This window comes from Myxocyprinus asiaticus, chromosome 3, assembly GCF_019703515.2.
Source record: "Myxocyprinus asiaticus isolate MX2 ecotype Aquarium Trade chromosome 3, UBuf_Myxa_2, whole genome shotgun sequence".
Taxonomy (NCBI): Eukaryota; Metazoa; Chordata; class Actinopteri; order Cypriniformes; family Catostomidae; genus Myxocyprinus; species Myxocyprinus asiaticus.
The window spans coordinates 46,746,669-46,767,424 of NC_059346.1; the positions used below are offsets into that span (position 1 = coordinate 46,746,669).

A 20,756-nucleotide genomic window follows, 5' to 3' on the forward strand; every position below is an offset into this window, starting at 1 on the left:
GGGAAATTATTATTATTATTTTATTTTTTATTATGTCAGTTGTGGGGGTGTGTGTGTGTGTGTGTGTGTGTGTGTGTGTGTGTGTGTGTGTGTGTGTGTGTGTGTGTGTGTGTGTGTGTGTGTGTGTGTGTGTGTGTGTGTGTGTGTGTGTGTGTGTGTGTGTGTGTGTGTGTGTGTGTGTGTGTGTGTGTGTGTGTGTGTGTGTGTGTTTTTTGTTTTTTTTTAGGTTGCTGCTCATTAGATCCATACTGAAAACATTCATTAGTGGAAAAACTGTCAAATGCCTGGCTGCATTTTACTAATCGAGTAGCTACATAAGGTTTTATTGTCGGAAGGAAAAGAAAAAAACGCTTTTGACGCGATTCTGTCATGTTAGCATGACTTTTCAACTCATTCCACATTTATTTTACAGACTATGATAATACTCTTTGTTGTTACCATTTTTAAGAGGATCTATTTATTTTTGTTTAATCTAAAAAGGCACAAAGTTACATGTTTTCCATGTGCTATCTTTACAGAAATGTTTCTTGATCTGTTTAAATAAGTAATTTGGCTCAACATAACTCTCTAGACAGTGTCTGTTGACCCTGGTGTCAGTATCGTTATTAAATCCTTTGATCTGAGAGGCTTAAGCATAGTTTGCAGTAATTTTGGCTATTTCAACACTGTACATTTTCACTGCCATGCTCAGCTCAGTATTTGTTGTAGAATTTTGTCTGATTTTTGTTTGTTTGTTTTTAATCTATATCATATGCTCTTTTGCTTGTTTTATATTTGGATTGTTTTCTGTAACTTTTTTGTACTATTGATATGTAGGCAAGTGACGCCATTCCTACTTTCTCTTTGGAATGCCTCATTTTTATCAAGTCCATTCATAGGACAATCAAAGTTTTCATTTAAGTTCAGTCTATATGATATCCAGGTATTTTAGAGTGGTTGAGTACATTCAGAAAGACCATTATGGCAAAATGCATTCAGATGTTCAAAAACACACTTAAAATAAACAAGCCTCTCTGAAACTCCTGTATTGGGTGGGTGGATGGGTGGGTATACAAGTAGAAACTTGGAGAGGATTTCTCAGTAAAGAAAACGAGAGAAGCATTTAATAGAAAAAAAAAAGTTGGACAGTTCTCTTTGTGAAGACTTCAATCAGCAGTGCTAGATTAAACTTCAGAAGGATGTGTTTAACAGTAGCTATTATTAGTTGCAATTATTACAACTAATGTATGTTCTCAATTTTAGTAATTACATTTATTTTACTTTTTTCCTCAAAGGTACCTAAACACTTCACAAAAAATGCTATTTTCTTGCCGTGTATTTAGAAATGACCATGACTGATAATCTTTATAAAAAAATGAATGTATTAGAGGTTATTTTCTCATTTTATTTTTGTGGCTGCAGTAAAGCCACTCTTTTATGAAGTTGTGTGGCATTGGCAAGAATTAATTTCTGGCAGAGCCTCAAATTCAAATCTCAACCCATTAAATTCATTGGATGTGTTCTTGTTGCCTTAAGTTTAGTTGGCACACTACAATAAATTAAAATGGGTCTGGTATAGCTAATCATGTTGAAACCAATGTGTATAGTGCTTCTTTAAATCAAAAGAACATGAAAACACAAATCATAATGTAAAGTTTTCTTATATGTAGGATGCGTTAAAGTGTTTTATTATTTTATTTCGTTATTACCACTGTATTGCATTACATGTTCAAACTTGTGGCTATAATCTACATTTTCTTTAAATGATTAATTTACTCAGTTCCTCCAGCAGAGCCCAGTAAGTACAATTGGGGTTCAAACAGAAAATGTTGCAGACAGAGATATAAAGATACATAGGATATATAATTACAGATATAAATTTATATTCACTACTTATTCGTCAACTCTGTCTTGGGTCTGGATATTTTATGGTTTGTTTTTTATGAGAGAGAGAGAAAACATTTGTGTATTGCATGCCAATTTACAGTATATTTCTTAAACTTTTTGAGCAGTTTATAACATGTAAATGTCATTCAAGTACAATTTAGAACTTGGTAGCGCTACATTATGTTAAGTTCAGCAAGTTGATAAGTATGTTCTGGGACAGACTAATAAGGTAATATCTTATGTATAAGCTAATCTGAGATTTGGACACTGAGCCCCTTCATTTTTCGTAAATAAATCACAAAAACCCACAGTGGTGTCTTTTTACTACCTAGGTAGATTTATTTTAGAGTATTTCAGTTTATAGTTTATATTTGGTAAGAGCTTAAATAATACTAACATGAAAATACTGCAGTCTTCAGCAGCTTATTGAGGGCAAGTTGTACAGACTTGCTTAAAACGAGTTTTAGCTCATCCAGTCTTGGCAACTGTAAAAAGCAAGCCACTTCTTACAGCTATACATTTGCGTGCTATGCCATTATATTGGCTAAATGTCCAAAAATAAATTAAAAAATAAAATACTGCTCAATACACTGCTCCTGAACTCAGTGTAGACTTAAAAGCCATATTGAAACGACACGTGTACAGAAACCCTTAGTTTAAAGACAATCATCCATGACAAAGTAACACCATCACATAACAGCACAAATTCGGGACTGTCCAGTACTGTCGGTGTCTTTCAGTTCTGTTTTGTCCCGTACCACAACTGCTTGGTTGCCATACTTGCTGTACCATGTGCTCTTACTGCGGCTCAGGTAATTGGTCGGTGGCGCTTTCTCCAGTTCCAGCTGTTGCTGCTGCCAAATAAGCAGCGAAGTGTCCTTGAACCTGAGCCGAGCATAGCCGTCCGACATCGCCTTCTCGGCTAAAGGATAGCGCTCTGTCATGGTAATGAAGAGTGGACAGGTTGCTTGATTAGAGACTCAAGAGGCTGGTCGTCTCAAATGTCGTCTTGGGCTTGGTCAGGCCGTTGAAAAATACCCTGAAGCTCCAATTACAGTAGATTATAATAAAGTGAGAAAAGCTGGCTGTGTCATTAATGTCAAAACGAGGCATCAGCGATATGATCATCGTGAACATACGCGAAGATAATCCTCTCTTATTTTTGTAAGCTAGCAATGTGTTATGCTGCTAGCAATAAGCAAACCAAACTGTCATTAGGTTTTCTGCACAACGTGGTCTTCTGTGTAAATCATCATCGGGCAGCAATGTTGTCCAGAATTGATCAACATTTCACTGTTTTCTTGAGTAAAATTCGAGAAAGGAAAGCTGATAGTCAAAATCAAATAACGCCATCGGCTGCCTGTGGCAACAGCGGCCATTCGAATGCAAGTCCGCCTGAAACTACGAGCTGTCTGATGGTTCCGAGCATAGATGTCTATACGTAGATACCGTCCTTATAGGCCTTTATCACAGTCCGCGTGTCGTCACATCCGGCTCCGAATAGTAGCGTAACCAAACATCCGCCCATCGATATGTCTATGGACGATCGCAGTTTTTCTAAATAAATTAAGCCAACTTGGATGCACTTGGCAGTACACATAAGCAGTTTAATCATTTCTTTGAAGTAACACAGCACTTCACCATGTGTTATCTAGCACTTTAATGTGTAATAGTATCTGAGCAAGGCGATTATCAGCGCAATGATTTCCCAGTTCATGAGGAGCTGTGTGTGCTGTTCAGCTTACTCCCAGAGGATTAAAGCGCTCAACTCAAGTCCGAAGAGACAGCGTTTAAGTGTTTTAATGTTATTGTTTTCACTATTGCAGCATGCTCATGTCCTGTTTGTTAATATAATAAAGTTGTAGACACTGGGACAGTTTCATCTCTATGTTTTATTTACGTTGCATTCGGTCACGACCCATGAGTGGACGCTTCAATCATCTAACTTAAACCATGAGGATATAACTCCACGTTTACAACGATTTAACCAGCTGATTTCTGTAATCAGACTCTGGGATAGAAACGTTTCTTTATTTGAACATTTTTAAATTTATCTTTTATCATACATGTAGATTATATAAAGTAAGTACATGAAAGCAATGTGAGTTTGGTAAAGTTGGACATATATTCACAGATTCGAACTTCCCGGATCAGTAATTCATGAGCGAAACGTTGTTAAAACACAAACGATGCCTCTTTCCAACCGTAGTAAGGTAGACAACGAGCTACAACCTAATTTTCATAAAAACAAGCTGGATAAATAAGACTGGTCTCTACATGTAGCCGGCTGAGAGATGATTGCGCAGGGACCGTCTATAAAGTGCAACACCGAAAAGCGATACTACAAAGATATTCAATAAATTCACTCTTACAAAGTGTAGTGTCACCAAAATCACTTCACACATCAGTGGTCTCCTGTTGGTTATACTACAACACTTAGTTAGGGAAAAAGGCTTTTTCATAATTTCGGGGAATTTTTTATTGGGAAAAATATTCAATAACTTTACTCTTATACAGTGTAGTGTCACCAAAATCACTTCACACATCAGTGATCTCCTGTTGGTTATACTACAACACTTAGTTTGGAAAAAAGGCTTTTGCATAATTTTGGGGAATTTTTATTGTTATTAAAATACAAACAGGCTTAACAAACTTGTTTCTCATACGCACTCGCTCTCACAGACACGCGCGAATGGACGAGTTAGGGGCCGTTCACACAGAATGTGTTTTTGCGTGCGTCTGTTCTGTTTTCCCATTGTTTAAACACATGCTGGACAAATGTCTTTGACATTTGCACCACGTCTCGTTTTTTCTTTAGCGTCTCACGCAGGACTAGCACATTTTAAACACCATGTGAAGTTAAGAACTTCTTCAAATTTTTAAAAACGCATGCTGAGACTCCTGAGCTCGGTTTCATTCTTTGCGCTGCATCTAGAATGCTTTTAGCACAGTCGTCAAAGATTCACCAATCTGAACAAGTTCAAGCTGCATATAGGGGACTGTTGCAGTACTTCATATTATTCCAGATTGTTCTGCACCAAGAAGGGACTGTTGCACCAAACAAAGTTTCAGCGCATAAATGGTAAGTCACTGCTTTTTCCCCCCTTCTGCTCTAGTGTACTGAGAGGCTGCAGTGTTTTGTTAAAACTGTGTATGTTTACGGTTTCAGTATGAATGTTTCCTATATGCTTACATAAAATACAGCCTATTGCAACAGTACTTGCTAGAAGAAATTAGATAGTGATTTCAGGTTGGCTTCGGGCCGGGTAGGGTCAGGCCACAGGGTCTTGGGTGCGGGTTGGGTTTCATTTTAAGGCCCATGCAGGCCTCTATTGACATATCCGAACCAGGCGAATGAGGCATCTACGTATGTATATCTATGGTTCCGTGAGCCAGCTCTTAGTTTTCTAGCTTTTCTATGAGCAAGAACAAATAAAACATTTAATAAATATACAAATAATAAATCCTTTTACGAATGTGATCATGCATTATATTTTCTAAAGAGAAAAAAAGATTTATTCTTAAACTATTTTCACTGTCTCACTTTTATTTGTTTTTTGGCTTATGCAGTTTTATTTCTCATACGATAAGTTGCTTTGGATAAAAACGTCTGCTCAATGTAAAAATGATCAACTCCTTTACTCAATATTAAATAAATTTCAAAATAATAATGCTCCACCAATTAGAAGGCAAGTTAGTCAGACATAGAAATACATCTTTATTTCAAAGCAGCAAGGAAGCTAAAACAATTAATAAGTCTTCATCATCTGACATAAAACGTTAGATAATAAGCCTCTTTTGTAAGTGACAATATGATGTCTATTCCACCACTGAGCTGAAAAAATATAAAAGTAATGCAGCAGTTATTGAAAGATGACTTTAAAGATTATTAGTACAAGAACTGGGAGGTTTTGATGGATGGTGGATTTTTCGAGGATTTTATATTCATTTCTTCTTAGGAACAGCATCAAGAGGCTGGCCAATATCCTTTCCACGCAACTTAAGGCCTGAAATAAAACAGAAAGCGTTTTAAAGAAATCACAAGACCAAAGTGACAAATAAATGATACATAATATTGTGTGTTCTCCCTCAAGCAAATGGTCATCAACATTAACCGAACTTTTAAAGGTGCACTAAACTTAAGATTTTACATTAAAATTGGTTGTTCATCACAGTGGCCACCATGCATGTTGAGATCACATGACCAGCTAAATGCTTCAAGCCCTCCATCATCTGACAATTTTGGTCACAGAATAAATGAACCACAGATGAGGAACACACCTGCGAATATGGTATTTCTACAATAGCATCAATAACTTTTGCATGATGCTGCATTCACTGATAGGCATTATTATACAACAGATACTTACAGTTCTCAAATTTGATTAGACGAGTCGTTCTGTAGGGCTTTACTGGTTGTTTAGATCAGTGCTACTATCAGAAATAATTGGTAATTATTTCTTTAGTTATTAATTAATATTTAAATTAATTAAATCTAACTCATTAAAACCTCATATGGGGCTCCAGTAAATGTAATGCGCTACGTTTAGGAGCGGGTCTGGTTATTAGCAATAATTAAAGACAATTATTAAAATCAATAGAACATTGATGAGAATCAATGTTAGCTTTTTCTAATCCTTTAATCAACAAAGATAATTATTAACATCGATGAAACATTAATTAAAATTAACACTAGCTTACTGATCAAATTCAACAAACAAAGATAATTATCAATTATCAAACATCAACAGAATATTAATAAGGATTAACACTGACAGGGCACCACCCTGGAATCAGGGACTAATAACCAGATAGTATAACAGTCTCAATATTAGATTGTTTTCTTAGGAAAATCGACATCCGAAAAATATCGATTTTCGGGAAAAAAAAAAACAATGAAGGCTTGAATCCGAGCACTGACATCCCATCAGCATGACACAGGTGTACGAAAAACAAACCAAAACACTTCTCTTTGTAATAGAAACAAAGTTTATTTATGCAGTAATATCAATTAATAATTAATACAATGCAGTCAATAAACTTCCGACTTACAACTACAAACTAAACAGTGATATGATTAGATATGGAAATCAAACTAATCCTATAACACATGAGGGGGTGTGTGTGTGTGTGAGAGAGCGAGTGTGTGTGTGTGTGTGTGTAAGGAGGGACGCGCACAAAATGGCAGACATGACTCTCGTGGAGAGTATGTCACGCAAAACTTCCGGCCAGGGAATATGACCGCGAATGTGGGCGGAGAGAAACCAGTCAATGGCGTCTACCAGCTACTGCATGTATCCGCTTGTCCGATAGCTTAGGGACAAAGCTGAGCTTTAGCACGAAGCTATCTACTAGCCAAAAATGTGCGAGAATGTTTGTGAGGGGTTGCGCGTGCGTGTGTGCGTGCGTTAGTACGAGAGTGAGAGAATAAAGTGATGGCCCCAAAGCCGGTTTCGCGATCGTGGGAGAGAAAGCAGCTGTTAGTTTATAACTCAGAGACGCTCGTATACCATCCCGTGGTCTTTGATTCTTTAATGGATAAACTCAGTTTGCCGGTCTCACCCGCGATGGTGGAAATACACAACAGTCCAATGTGGTTGGACTACAATACAGCAAATCTCATTCGTGATAATTAATACCCCGAGTATTAATAATGAGCGGACACGGCGGTCCGTAAACTGTACAAGCAATAACGTTGATACACAAGAATAACACACTATAATATTCTATCTCTGCCCAGACGTACACCTCTTACTTGAATCGTATGAGGACGTAGAATGTGTGTTCATCCGTCCTTTAACTCCAACTCGCTCTGTCGGCGGGCGGTACAGCTGCTGATTCTCAGCAGGATGGCGAAGAAATCAGCGAAGTTGACTTGATTGAAGAGAACTCTTTTTCTCTTCACTTCTGCAGGCAAACGGATGAAGATGTGGATTGCTCGGCGGTCTCCTTCGGATCCGTTAGTGTGTTCGGTGGAACACAGTAATCTCAACTCGTCCAGCGAGATGGAGACTGTATGGCCACAGTTTCAAGTCAGATGTTACTTCCTTGTGCCACTAGGCTGCACCTGAGAGCAGCGATGAGCTGCGTCTACACACTGCGGGCAAGTTGCTGGAAGCAAATCCCGGAAGCATTTGAGGTATTTCTACTGCTGATGATGTCATGGTTGAGGTGCGTTCTGTCGTGTGCCTCATCCAATAGGAGTTGAGAGTTCGATCCTTTAGTGAGCAAGGCTTCATGGGACTTGTAGTCTGTTCTGGACTCCCTTTGATTTTGGCACGGTTTTTATCAGTAAGATTCATGACTTGATATGTGGGGGCCTGAATTAGGTTTTATGACTGTGTTAGGCCTGCCTTTGTCTTCTATCTGAATACATGAGGCCCAACAGTTCCAAGAGTGTTGATATCTCAGACTATCAGCACCGGGACACTTTACTGTTTGTATAACTCCTCTTGTGTTCATGGCGTTCCAAACATATAAGAGCAGCTAGATGTGTGAACTTTCATTCCTCTCTGTGTTAAAGATTTGAGCCAGCAGGTGGCTATAGCTGAAAAATAGAGTTAAACTAACAGCTTCAGCATTATTGCCGATCACAGTTGTAGCGACAAAGTAATCAAACATGCTCAGGGCGCCTACCTGATACAAATTTCCAAGTTGGGAGAAGACGTAAACTTATTAAGCAGGACAACTTTCACCCTGCAGCTCTTGCCTGGTTGCCCACTATAGCCAAGCAGGGTTGAGCCTGGCCAGTACCTGAATGGGAGACCTCCTGGGGAAAACTAAGGTTGCTGCTGGAAGAGGTATTAGGGAGGCTCACCCTGTGGTCTGTGTGGGTCCTAATGCCCCAGTATAGTGATGGGGACACTATACTGTAAAAAGGCACCGTCTTTTGGATGAGACATTAAACCGAGGTCCTGAATGTCTGTGGTCATTAAAAATCTCAGGACACTTCTCGTAAAGAGTAGGGGTGTAATCCCAGTGTCCTGGCCAAATTTCCCCCATAGGCCCTTCTCAATCATGGCCTCTAAATAATCTCCATCCATTAATTGGCTGTATCACTCTACTTTCTCCTCTCCACCAATAGCTGGTGTGTGGTGAGCGTACTGGTGCACTATGGCTGCCGTCGCATCATCCAGGTGGATGCTGCACATTGGTGGTGGTTGAGGAGAGTCCACCTATACTATGTAAAGTGCTTTGAGTGCCTAGAAAAGTGCTATATAAAATGTAAGGAATTATTAATTATTATTATTATTATTATTATTATAAGCTCCGCCCCAACACAAAGTTGTATTGTTTGAAAAATGCATGGTCAGAAATTTGAAATACCACAAGGGATTTCATGTTACAATTACCAAATGTGGGCGACATCAAAGACATCGACGATGCTATGTTATAAACTGATTTTTGATATATTGAACGGTGTTGACACGGAGACGCAATAACGTTAAATTACGTTAAAAACGTTAAAAAAAATCTTCGTGCATCAAAATTGAGCCAAATGTTTGGCCTTGCGGGATGATCACATTGATGTGGCTATTGTGGGTCACGTTTCCCAACTGGCGGAAGTGTGGTACTTTTCACAGATTTCAAAATATCCCTCTTATGTTTACCTGAATTGCTTCAAACTTTTGTAGAATAAATGTCAAGACAGTGCAGATTTAAAATGAAGGGATTCTGAAGGGATTCTTGATATCTTAATGTTGTCATGGCAACACATTAAATGTCATTATTCCTTTTTATGTATATTCAAGTTTTTGAGGTACTTGGCATGCTTGAATTTATGATATTTTGCACACATCAGAGTTGTCAGCCATTAGGCCTGGGCAAAAGTTAACACATGGGCGTGGCTGGGGAGCTCTGTAGTGCCACCTTTTGACAAAAGTGGTGGGGTCAGTTTCCTCTACGGCCACCAAACTTGCATCAAATATTGTTCTTATCATGCTGGACAACTTTCAAAATTAGTCATTAGCTCCGCCCAACAGGAAGTCAGCTATTTTGGATTGAATGTGCATTTTTTTTTTTTTTTTTTTTTTTTTAAAATGGCAGGCCCTAAACTTTTGAATACTACTCCTAGGGGATTCATGTGTCTGCCACCACATTTAGACAATATTATGCCAAGACACTGAAGATGCAAAATTGTGAACAGATTTTTTATATAAACAGTGTTGTCATGGCGATGTATTCAATTTAAGGGCGAAAAATGGGAAACAGGAAGTGTCATATCTTCTGTATGCAATGTGTTATTTAGATCAAAATTGAGACGTATGTTTAGTCTTGGGGGCTAATCACATGGATATGATTATTTTGAGTCACGGTCATAGCGCCACCACCTGGCAGCAGGAAGTGTGGCTCTTACAACAGACTTTAAAAAATGTCCAAGTTGCGATAGAGAGTTAAGGAAACAAACACAGCAACAACTCTGGAACATCTGGAAATAAAGCGAAGCAACAGAAAATAAAACAGTGAAGAAAAAACTTCAGATAACGTTTGTTATTTACACAAGCGTCGGGGGAAAATTACGTTGCTGTGGAGAAAGTTACTTACTGACCAAGTAGCATGTATACGGGAGAAAAGAGTACGCTTCTTATACAGTGCATGTAAACTGGAATACTACTTTCTAGCAATAACCGCTTTCTGGTGTCCATGTAAATGTAGTCAGTGAGTGAGCTCCCCAGTTTACATCAATATATAGGTAAGTTTAAATGACAATCGTGAATGTGAACAAATGTGAAGTGTCAGAATAATAGTAGAGAGAATGATTTATTTCAGCTTTTCTTTCTTTCTTTCATCACATTCCCAGTGGGTCAGATGTTTACATACAATTTGTTAGTATTTGGTAGCATTGCCTTTAAATTGTTTAACTTGGGTCAGACGTTTTGGGTAGCCTTCCACAAGCTTCTCACAATAAGTTGCTGGAATTCTGGCCCAATCCTCCAGACAGAACTGGTGTAACTAAGTCAGGTTTGTAGGCCTCCTTGCTCGCACACACTTTTTCAGTTCTGCCCACAAATGTTCTATCAGATTGAGGTCAGGGCTTTATGATGGCAACTCCAGTACCTTGACTTTGCTTTCCTTAAGCCATTTTTCCACAACTTTGGAGATATGCTTGGGGTAATTGTCCATTTGGAAGACCCATTTGCGACCAAGATTTAACTTCATGGCTGATGTCTTGAGATGTTGCTTCAATATATCCACATAATTTTCCTTCCTCATGATGCCATCTATTTTGTGAAGTGCACCAGTCCCTTCTGCAGCAAAGCACCCCCACAACATGATGCTGCCACCCCCATGCTTCACGGGTGGGATGATGTTCTTCATCTTGCAAGCCTCACCCTTTTTCCTCCAAACATAATCCATTTTTGTTTCATCAGACCAAAGCACATATCTCCAAAAACTAAGATCTTTGTCCCCATATGCACTTGCAAACTGTAGTCTGGCTTTTTTTGTGGCTTCTTCCTTGCTCGGCAGCCTTTCAGGTTATGTCGATATAGGACTCGTTTTACTGTGGATATAGATACTTTTCTACCTGTTTCCTCCAGCATCTTCACAAGGTCCTTTGCTGTTGTTCTAGGATTGATTTGCACTTTTCGCACCAAACTACATTAATCTCTAGAAAACAGAATGCATCTCCTTCCTGAGCGGTATGATGGCTGTGTGGTCCCATGGTGTTTATACTTGCGTACTACTGATTGTACAGATGAATGTGGTCCCTTCAGGTGTTTGGAAATTGCTCCCAAGGATGAACCAGACATGTAGGGGTCCACAATTTGTTTTCTGAGGTCTTGGCTGATTTCTTTTGATTTTCCCATTATGTCAAACAAAGAGGCTTCTAAATTCTGACTTCAACTGTAATTTAAAATATTTAACGCATTCATTTTTCTTAATCGCGATTAACACATTTATCGTTAATACAGCATAAACACTGGTGTGAAGGGTGAAACCTCTATAATGTGTCCGCCCGGAGTCATTACACTGACGCACACGCCACAGCTCCAGAGCCCTTCTACCAAGGAGAGCCTACAGGTTTAGCATATGCGGCAGTCCCATATACATTCTATGGGTGGAACTGTCTTAACACGCTGAAGTTGACCGTTACGCTCTCTCTTATGATAGAGCCGGGGAGGTTGTTATCTCATTAAATAAAATAATCTCTGACAGTGCTTCCCTGTCAGTGATAAAATGGAGAAAGGAGCTCTTAGCACTATTTGATGTACAAAACAAGCCCAGATGGGAGTATTTTTCAGCCTATGTAAGGTGCACGGAGAGTTCAAAGCGGCGCTCAACACTGGTGTTGCCGCCAAGACGTGAATCATGAATGCAGCTTCACAACTGCTGTAGTGCAAAGTGTATAGTCGCAGATTAATAGTGTGGATGACGAGAGTTTAAGATATTTAATGCCCACTGCAATTAATATTGCAACCCATGTGGGCACTAGTTCTTTCAATTAGTCAAACTCCCACTTAGACTTCAGGAAACATTTGATGTGACTTGAATTGGTGATATTTTACTGCATTTCTAAGTTTATATTGTGGAAGGCTTTGTTTAGAAAATGTTAAAGCATTATATTGCTACATATTGTTTTTACTTCCTAAGATGGAAATAAATCATTTTTAACAAGTATATATAGTGTCAAATTTCAGCACTTTCAAAATCTATGATTAACTACAAAAAATTATGCGATTAATTTTTAATCGACTGACAGCACTGGTATTTTGACATTTTATGAAATAGGCTATAACACAGTTGTACGAGAACCTGGATTTGTAAATAGCTAAAATTATAAAACTAAAGTGTATTGTGACTTTTATTCAGTGTACAAACGGTAACAGGCAATTTCAATGTAGGCAAAATTATGCTTTAAACATTATTTGTGGCAATTAAGTCACATCTGCTAAGCTAATCTTTCCTCAAATTCCAACACATTTACGCGCTTTAGGATGAGCACATAGAAAACGTCTTTTGTCATTCAAGGATGCTTTATATTGTGTTGTTTATTATGAGATTTAACTATCTACCATTTTTGTGGAATTAAGAAAATTCGTTTAGAATCGACTCTTGAAATCAACTCTGAAACCAGGAAGTCGATTCCAACAGCCCTACTTTTTACTCAAACCTTAAGGCTAAGGTATTTTTTTTATTGCTTGACTACTTTGGTTTTCTAAGTGCCACAACATCTTGCATAAAGCGCTAACATAAAATCTTGTCATCCACCCACTTTGCTCACAGGCCAATTTTTTAACCACCTGTATGTGCGTCATCTGGGCATGTGCCTGAGATTGACTGCACTGGAGTATCACAAAGCAGTCGTAGTGTGCATGCGTGAATGGAGTATACTGAAAAATAAGTGATAAAATGACAAAATCCTACCAATGGCTCGTTCAATCTTCCCCATGACTTGATTATTAGGGATAGCCTTCCCACATTCATACTCGGCTATGATTTGTGGCTTCTCATTGATTTTCTGGAAGAAACATAACATTATATTTAGCCAACTACAAATCCTTAAACACATACATAGTTAAAAGATGGGTCATAGGTTTGGAAATACTCACAGTGGCCAGATCTTTCTGGGTGAGGCCCTTATTTTGCCGGCCCTGCTGAATAACCTTACCCACTTCAAGAGGCACTCTCTGGTGGCTGAGCTCCTCTGTCTCTCTGTCCAGCTTTGCAGTGTTCTTTGTTATTAAATGCTGTTTATTCTGCCCAGCAGCCCCTTGAAAGAAAAAAGGGTTCATTGCATTCTAATGGAAATATCATAAAGGATGATGATGCAAGTAATATTTACATATTTATATTTCTTACATTTCTTAGATGTTTCGACATCCTCACCCTTCCTCTGAGCAGAAATTATAGCCTGAAAAATAATAATAATAATAATAATAATAATAATAATAATAATATTAGTTTAAGGGAAACACTAACCGGAGAAACATAAGGGGAACAGACTTCGACACTACAACGGCACATATATCCATGTTTATCTAACTATTGTTAGGCTAATGATTATGGCTTCCACCACGTTTCATAAACTGGCTAACCAAACGAGTAAATGCTACGATCATGTTTGTCCTGTAGTTGTAGTCAAGTCGATAGTTAACGCTTTAAGAAACATTAAAGGCATTTGAGTGAAAATATTAGAAAGCAAGTCACACCTCAAACAGTTGTTTATCAGATGTTAACGTCAGCCAATTATTTAGCAGATCGCTCTCATTTTACCTGTTTAGACTTTGACTGCGCAGCTGACCCTTTCTTCCTCAGAACAGTCACTGTATCCCAGTCACTCTCTGCCATGTTTCCGAAAATAGTACAAGTATTTGCTTTTTAGCAACAACGGGGTGTTGAACTAATCGAGCTAGTCCCAGCTCTTTCTGCAGTGAACTAAACCGGATGTACGGAAAATGCGTCACTGCATGAACGCATGTCAACAAGAGGGCCCACCCTCCATGCGTTTGTATTGTTTGAAAATATAATAAATACAGGCAAGCATACTGTTGCATTTTAAACCATGTATTAGGCTTATACTCAATAAACCGTGTGTATTATGGTTGCATCAAAGCTTTTAATTTGCCCTCACATCTGACGCAACAATATGATGGAATAACACCATATCATTATCAAATGCATTCATTGCTATTATAATTTCAATATCATTGTAAAATAGTGTTATTGCATATAGGTGAATTTTAAGCTTACATGAAAGTGCAAAAAATCTTGTAATTAACTAATACTAGCCTAATATTACACTCACTGAACACTTTATTAGGAATACTATGGTCCTAATAAAATGCCCGCCCGTGGTCTTCTGCTGTTGTAGCCCATTCACCTCAAGGTTTGGCATTCTGAGATGATATTCTGCTCACTACAATTGTACAGAGTGGTTATCTGAGTTACCATTACCTTTCTGTCAGCTTGAACCAGTCTGGCCATTCTCCGTTGACCTCTCTCATCAACAAGTGTTTCCATACGCAGAACTGTCGCTCACCGGATGTTTTTTGTTTTTGGCACCATTCAGAGTAAACTCTAGAGACTGTTGTGCGTGAAAATCTCAGTAGACCAGCAGTTACAGAAATACTCAAACCAGCCTATCTGGCACCAACAATCATGCCACAGTCCAAATCACTGAGATCAGATTTTTTTTTTCCCCATTCTGATGGTTGATGTGAACATTAACTGAAGCTCCTGACCCGTATCTGTATGATTTTATGCATTGCACTGCTGCCACACGATTGGCTGATTAGATAATTGCATGAATAAGTAGGTGTGCAGGTGTTCCTTATAAAGTGCTATATGAGTGTATATCTACTTAGACATTTTCCACTATTTTCAATTCTGTCCAGCCAATGTGGGCATGTTTTGTTGATCGCTGCCATTAAAAAGCGACAAAAGCGCACACATAAAATAAATAGGTAATACAGCATGTCTGTTGTATAATATTATGAAGTTGTATTTAACGTCAGTTACATTGCAATTAATTTATATATTTATTATTGTTTTATGTATTTGTATTTTTTTACTTTTATTGATTTAATATATTTTTTAATTTATATTTCATGTTAAATTATGTAATTGTATTTCTACGTGTTATAAGACGTTTGTTCTATAGTAGCCTATGTTCTTGTAATGAGGGAAAAAACTAAAGTGGCCTAATATTGTTTGACAGAATTCATGTACTATGTTGTTAATACCTTTGTAAACCCTTTGAAGAATTTTGCTCAATCCACAATGGAATTCTTTTCAAAGGAACTCTAGAAATAACTAGGGTCTGCGAAAAGGTTGTTTTCCTTATCCATAAAAAAAAAAAAAAAAAAAAAAGTATGTGTTAGATATTCAAATAGTTAATCAACGAAATAAATATTAAACAAGAAAAAACTCTATGCCAGTAATGAGCAGTATTTGCATGTGTATGTAGGTCACAGGAGCAGTGGGTTCTGATTGTCAGTATGAACATGGGCTCAGAGACTGACCCCTGGTGGTATTTATAGTCTGCTGAGTCAGGGTCATGCACCAGCAGACCACTGCTATAAGCAAAATAGGGGGTAGACAGACTGATATAGACAGCTGCTGAGGTATTAGCTGCTGAGAAGCAACCATTTCAATCAGTTTGCTCAGTCAAGTTTGTTCTGAACACATCAAACCCAGTCTCTTGTATTGCAATTTGGTTCTAGTTTAGTGCTGTTGCATGTCACACATTGTTTAAACCATTCCAAACACAGTGTGTGCTTTCATCGCAGCCTTGTAGTCATTTTATAAATCCTCTGTCAACAAAATCATTAGACTTGATTGTGTGGTTAGAAAATTAAAGGTGCAAACAATCCAGATGTGACTTGATCCAGAGGTGGGGGACTCGAGTTATATGACAAATTTAAGGACTTGTGACTTGCTTGAATAAATGAAGAAAATGACTTGACTTGACTTTGACTTGAGAAACAGCGACTCGAGATTTGACTTGAACTGCATGACTCGACAATGACTTTAATGTTTTTTATTATTATTATTTTCAATAACTTATTATAAACAGTAATGAAATGTGTTTAAAAAAATATTGCGACATCAATTAATTCATATGCTCATCTGCCGTTTTTGTTAGATCGATGTGAAAATCTGACCGCATTTTTACACAGCATACTGACATGAATCCCGCATTTGTTGTTCCTCCCGCTCACCACCAGATGGCTCCATCACTTGGGGATTGACTTTAACTCTCTGGACTCCATTTCCCATAATACCTGTACCTGTCACTGATTACCTGCTCAGCTGTTTCTCATTTACTCAGCTATTTAAGTCTCACTCTCTATCACTGAAAAGTCTTGTTTTGCCCTGGTTGACATTTCTAAGTTCCTGGACTGTTTACCCTGTTTTGACCCATTGCTGCCTGTCTACTACTACTGCCTTGTTTACCTGGAAATAACCTGTGATTGTCTGCCACCTGCCCTGACCTCTTGCCTGTTTATTTTCTACCACTCTGGATTGCCTTTGTTATTACTGTTGCTGGTGATTGAACCTGCCTGTCTGTATTACGACGTTTATCATTATTAAAGCTGCACATGGATCTCAACTCTGACTCATCATTACAGAAGACTTCGCCACAAACCGATCCAGTGGCTTTTTCCAACTAACCACTGAGGTCTTAGCTCCTTCATCAAACTCAGTGGTACATCCGGCCTCTTCTAGAACAATTCACTGAACCATGGAGCTAGCAGCATTGTTTGTTCAATTAAGCCAGGCGGACTTATCAATAAGGAGTACTCCCATTTCTTTTCCACCATTGCCACCCACACTGGTTTTGATGCTGCTGCTCTGAAATCCATATAACGGATCGGACTCGCAGCACGGGAGTGGAGGGAATTGCCAGACTCCGGAGACTACACGTGGGAGATATGTGAGGCTAGTACAACACACTTGACGCAGAGGATCCTCCTCTCACAATCCCGGTTCCAACTTCCAAGTCAGCCACGCCTCCGCCTGCTCCATGCCATGTCACAGCCACACCTCTGCCTGCTCCATGCCATGTCACAGCCACGCCTGAGTCTGTTCCACACCCTGTCACAGTCAAATTTGATTTGGCTCCAAGCCATGCCACAGTCCAGCCTTCCACGACTCATTGCTCGAAGGCCTTCACAGCCCTTGTCTCCAAGTTGAATTATCCGCCACTGATATCGGTGCATAGGGCCACGAAGACCCTTTCCCACAAATTGTCAGTGCCCTTGCCTGCCACGGCCACGATCTGACGCCCACGCCTGCCACAGCCACCGAGCCGATGCCCACACCTGCCATGGCCACCGAGCCAACGCTTATGCCTGCCATGGCCAACAAGCTGGAAGCTTTGTCCATCCCAGAGCCTGCATTGCCAGCCTCGTCCATCCCAGAGCCTGCACCGCCAACTTCAGCCTCCTGGAGGAGGAGGAGGAGAAAGGCTTTCATCTCCAAGTCTCTGCCCATGTTCATGACCACAGAGGTTGTTTCTAAGTCTCTGCCCATGTTCACAACCACAGAGGTCTTCTCCAAGTCTCTGCCCATGTACACGACCACGGAGGTCATTCCCGAGTCTCAGTCCATGCCCAGGGCCACGGAGGTCGTTCCCGAGTCTCACTCCATGCCCAGGGCCACGGAGGTCGTTCCCGAGTCTCACTCCATGCCCAGGGCCACAGAGGTCGTCCCCGAGTCTCAGTCCATGCCCACGGCCACAGAGGTCGTCCCCGAGTCTCAGTCCATGCCCACGGCCACAGAGGTCGTTCCCGAGTCTCAGTCCATGCCCGCGGCCACAGAGGTCATTCCCGAGTCTCAGTCCATGCCCATGACCACAGAGGTCATTCCTGAGTCTCTGTCCATGCCCACGACCACAGAGGTCGTTCCCGAGACTCTGCTTAAGTTCGTGACCACTGAGGTCATTTCCCAGTCATCCTGGACTCTTAGTCTCGAGCCTACCATGGCTCTGCCTTCCATGGCTTTGCCCCTCGAGCCTCCTATGGCTCCGCCTGCCACGGCTCTGCTCCTCGAGCCTCCCACGGCTCCGCCTTCCATGGCTTCACCCCTTCGAGCCTGACACGGCTCCGCCTTCTACAACTTTGCCCCTCGAGCCTGCCATGGCTCAGCCTTCCATGGCTTCGCTTCTCGAGCCTCCTACAGCTCTGCCAAACACAGCTCCACCCTCAGAGTCCTCCATGGCTCCAGTCTTCAATCTGTGGTCACCACCCAGGCCTCCTGACCCTGTTTCAGCTCTGTGGTCTTCAACCAAGTCTTCTGATCCAGTCCCTAACCTGAGATGGTCTCCTGGCCAGCCACATGATCCAGTCTGGACTTCTGGGTCTCCTGGTCATCAACCTGATCTGCTCTGGTCTTCTGGGTCTCCTGGCCATCTGCCTGATCTGCTCTGGTCCCCTTGGTCTCATGGCCGTCCACCTGACCTGCTCTAGTATCCCTGGTCTCCTGGCCATCTGCCTGGTCTGCTCTGGTATCCCTGGTCTCCTGGCCATCCACCTGGTCTGCTCTGGCTCCCTTGGTCTCCTGGCCATCCACCTGACCTGCTCTGGTATCCCTGGTCTCATGGCCATCTGCCTGGTCTGCTCTGGCTCCCTTGGTCTCCTGGCCATCTGCCTGATCTGCTCTGGCTCCCTTGGTCTCCTGGCCATCTGCCTGATCTGCTCTGGTTTCCTTGGTTCCCTAGTCATCTACCTGATCTGCCCTGGTTTCTTTGGACCCTGGCGTCGCCTGCCTCCTCGCTTCAGGAGCCGCTCACGGGGGGCTCTGTCAGGAATCCTGCCTTTGTTCCTCCCGCTCACCACCAGAGGGCTCCGTCACCTGGGGATTGATTTTAACTCACTGGACTCCATTTGCCATAATCCCCGTACCTGTCACTGATTACCTGCTCAGCTGTTTCTCATTTACTCGGCTATTTAAGTCTCACTCTCTATCATTGCAAAGTCTTATTTTGCCCTGGCTGCCATTTCTAAGCGTTCTCTGAGGTTTTGTATTATCTGTGTATGATCCTGGACTGTTTACCCTGTTTTGACCCATTGCTGCCTGCCTACTACTGCCTTGTTTACCTGGAAATAACCTGTGGTTGTCTGATGCCTGCCCTGACCTCTTGCCTGTTTTTTCTACCACTCTGGATTACCTTTTGTTATTACTGTTGCTGGTGATTGACCCTGCCTGTCTGTATTACAACGTTTATCATTATTAAAGCAGCACATGGATCTCAACTCTGACACATTTACACAGTGTTATAAATTTTAACTGGTTAATTCTAAAAATCTAAACAATTCGGATAAGGTATCTAGAAGTATTCACAGTATTTTTAAGTGCCCACGATAAAAATACCATGCATATTCATTAACACAATTTACTATATATATACTTTTATATTATTCGTAGTATGAAATTAAGTTTATATTTACAGTTCATTTTCCTTGCATTATTTAAAATGCAATACAATTAAAGTTAGATAAGATTCTAAACATAAGAAGATTTAATTTAAAATATTTACTGTTTCCCTGACTGGTTTTGTATTTTTTGTTTATCCATACAGAGATGATGAATATCTCAAATCCAAGCTATATTTCAGCGATCCACAGAAGACATCCATGGTTCACTGTGCCCAAGACTGTACTTGTAGAGTGGATTTCTGTTGCAATTTTGAACATTGTGTTAGTATCTGAATTTTATATTTTATTTTCCAATGTTAACATAGCACGTTATAGCACATTACTGTTATACAATTCATATAAAAAAAATTAATGTAAAGATATGCATATAAGTCATCTTTTCAGAGCAAAAATAAATATTTATTTCAAAAATTAACCTCTATTTATTTTAGTACTGTGGCTTGACTTGACTTGACACTCATCAGGACTCGACTTGACTTGCTTGAGGTGAGTCACTGACTTGACTTGCTTGATTTGTCTGCACTGCACTTGAGACTTGCTTGTGACTTGAACATGTGTGACTTGCTCCCACCTCTGACTTGATCTCTCAATGGGACAATTAGTCTGGCTAGCCCATGAACCTTCAAAGTAGTTGTGTTCTATTTCTTTCTCTCTGTCCCTTTTTCCATCTGCACTTATTTACACACCGTAACACACCCTTAAGATAGCAAACTAGATAATCTTTTTAATGTACAAAGTTGGCATCATGTTTCCATAGAGGACACCATTTGTGATTTGATTTTCTTAATTTTTCAGAACTTTTCATACATTTATCACCATCATCATGTTCCCCTAAGCATCTCAACATTTTTGTGATGTGAAAAATCCAAGTAAAAGTTATGATGCTCAGTGATATCTCACACTCGCATACACACTTATACATAGCTAGGTTACTTAAAAACAATACATACTGATTTTAATAACATTAGTCAATAAAACCAATAGAAAAGACAAAAGATTTACAACTAC

General features: G+C 40.0%; 2 protein-coding genes across 2 annotated transcripts; both read right to left on the bottom strand.

Moving 5' to 3' along the window:
• Window positions 1-98: 98 nt before the first annotated feature.
• Window positions 99-5,423, bottom strand: LOC127417738 (putative uncharacterized protein BRD3OS). The gene has a single exon (XM_051657928.1). The coding sequence runs from the start codon at window positions 2,808-2,810 to the stop codon at window positions 2,556-2,558; it is 255 nt and encodes an 84-aa protein (XP_051513888.1). The 5' UTR covers window positions 2,811-5,423; the 3' UTR covers window positions 99-2,555.
• Window positions 5,424-5,571: 148 nt separating this feature from the next.
• LOC127417720 (endothelial differentiation-related factor 1 homolog) lies at window positions 5,572-14,256 on the bottom strand. Its single transcript, XM_051657905.1, has 5 exons — window positions 14,083-14,256; window positions 13,669-13,720; window positions 13,419-13,579; window positions 13,234-13,327; window positions 5,572-5,873 (listed from the first exon to the last, which is right to left on the bottom strand). The coding sequence occupies exons 1-5, from the start codon at window positions 14,155-14,157 to the stop codon at window positions 5,812-5,814; spliced, it is 444 nt and encodes a 147-aa protein (XP_051513865.1). The 5' UTR covers window positions 14,158-14,256; the 3' UTR covers window positions 5,572-5,811.
• Between the last annotated feature and the right edge of the window lie 6,500 nt (window positions 14,257-20,756).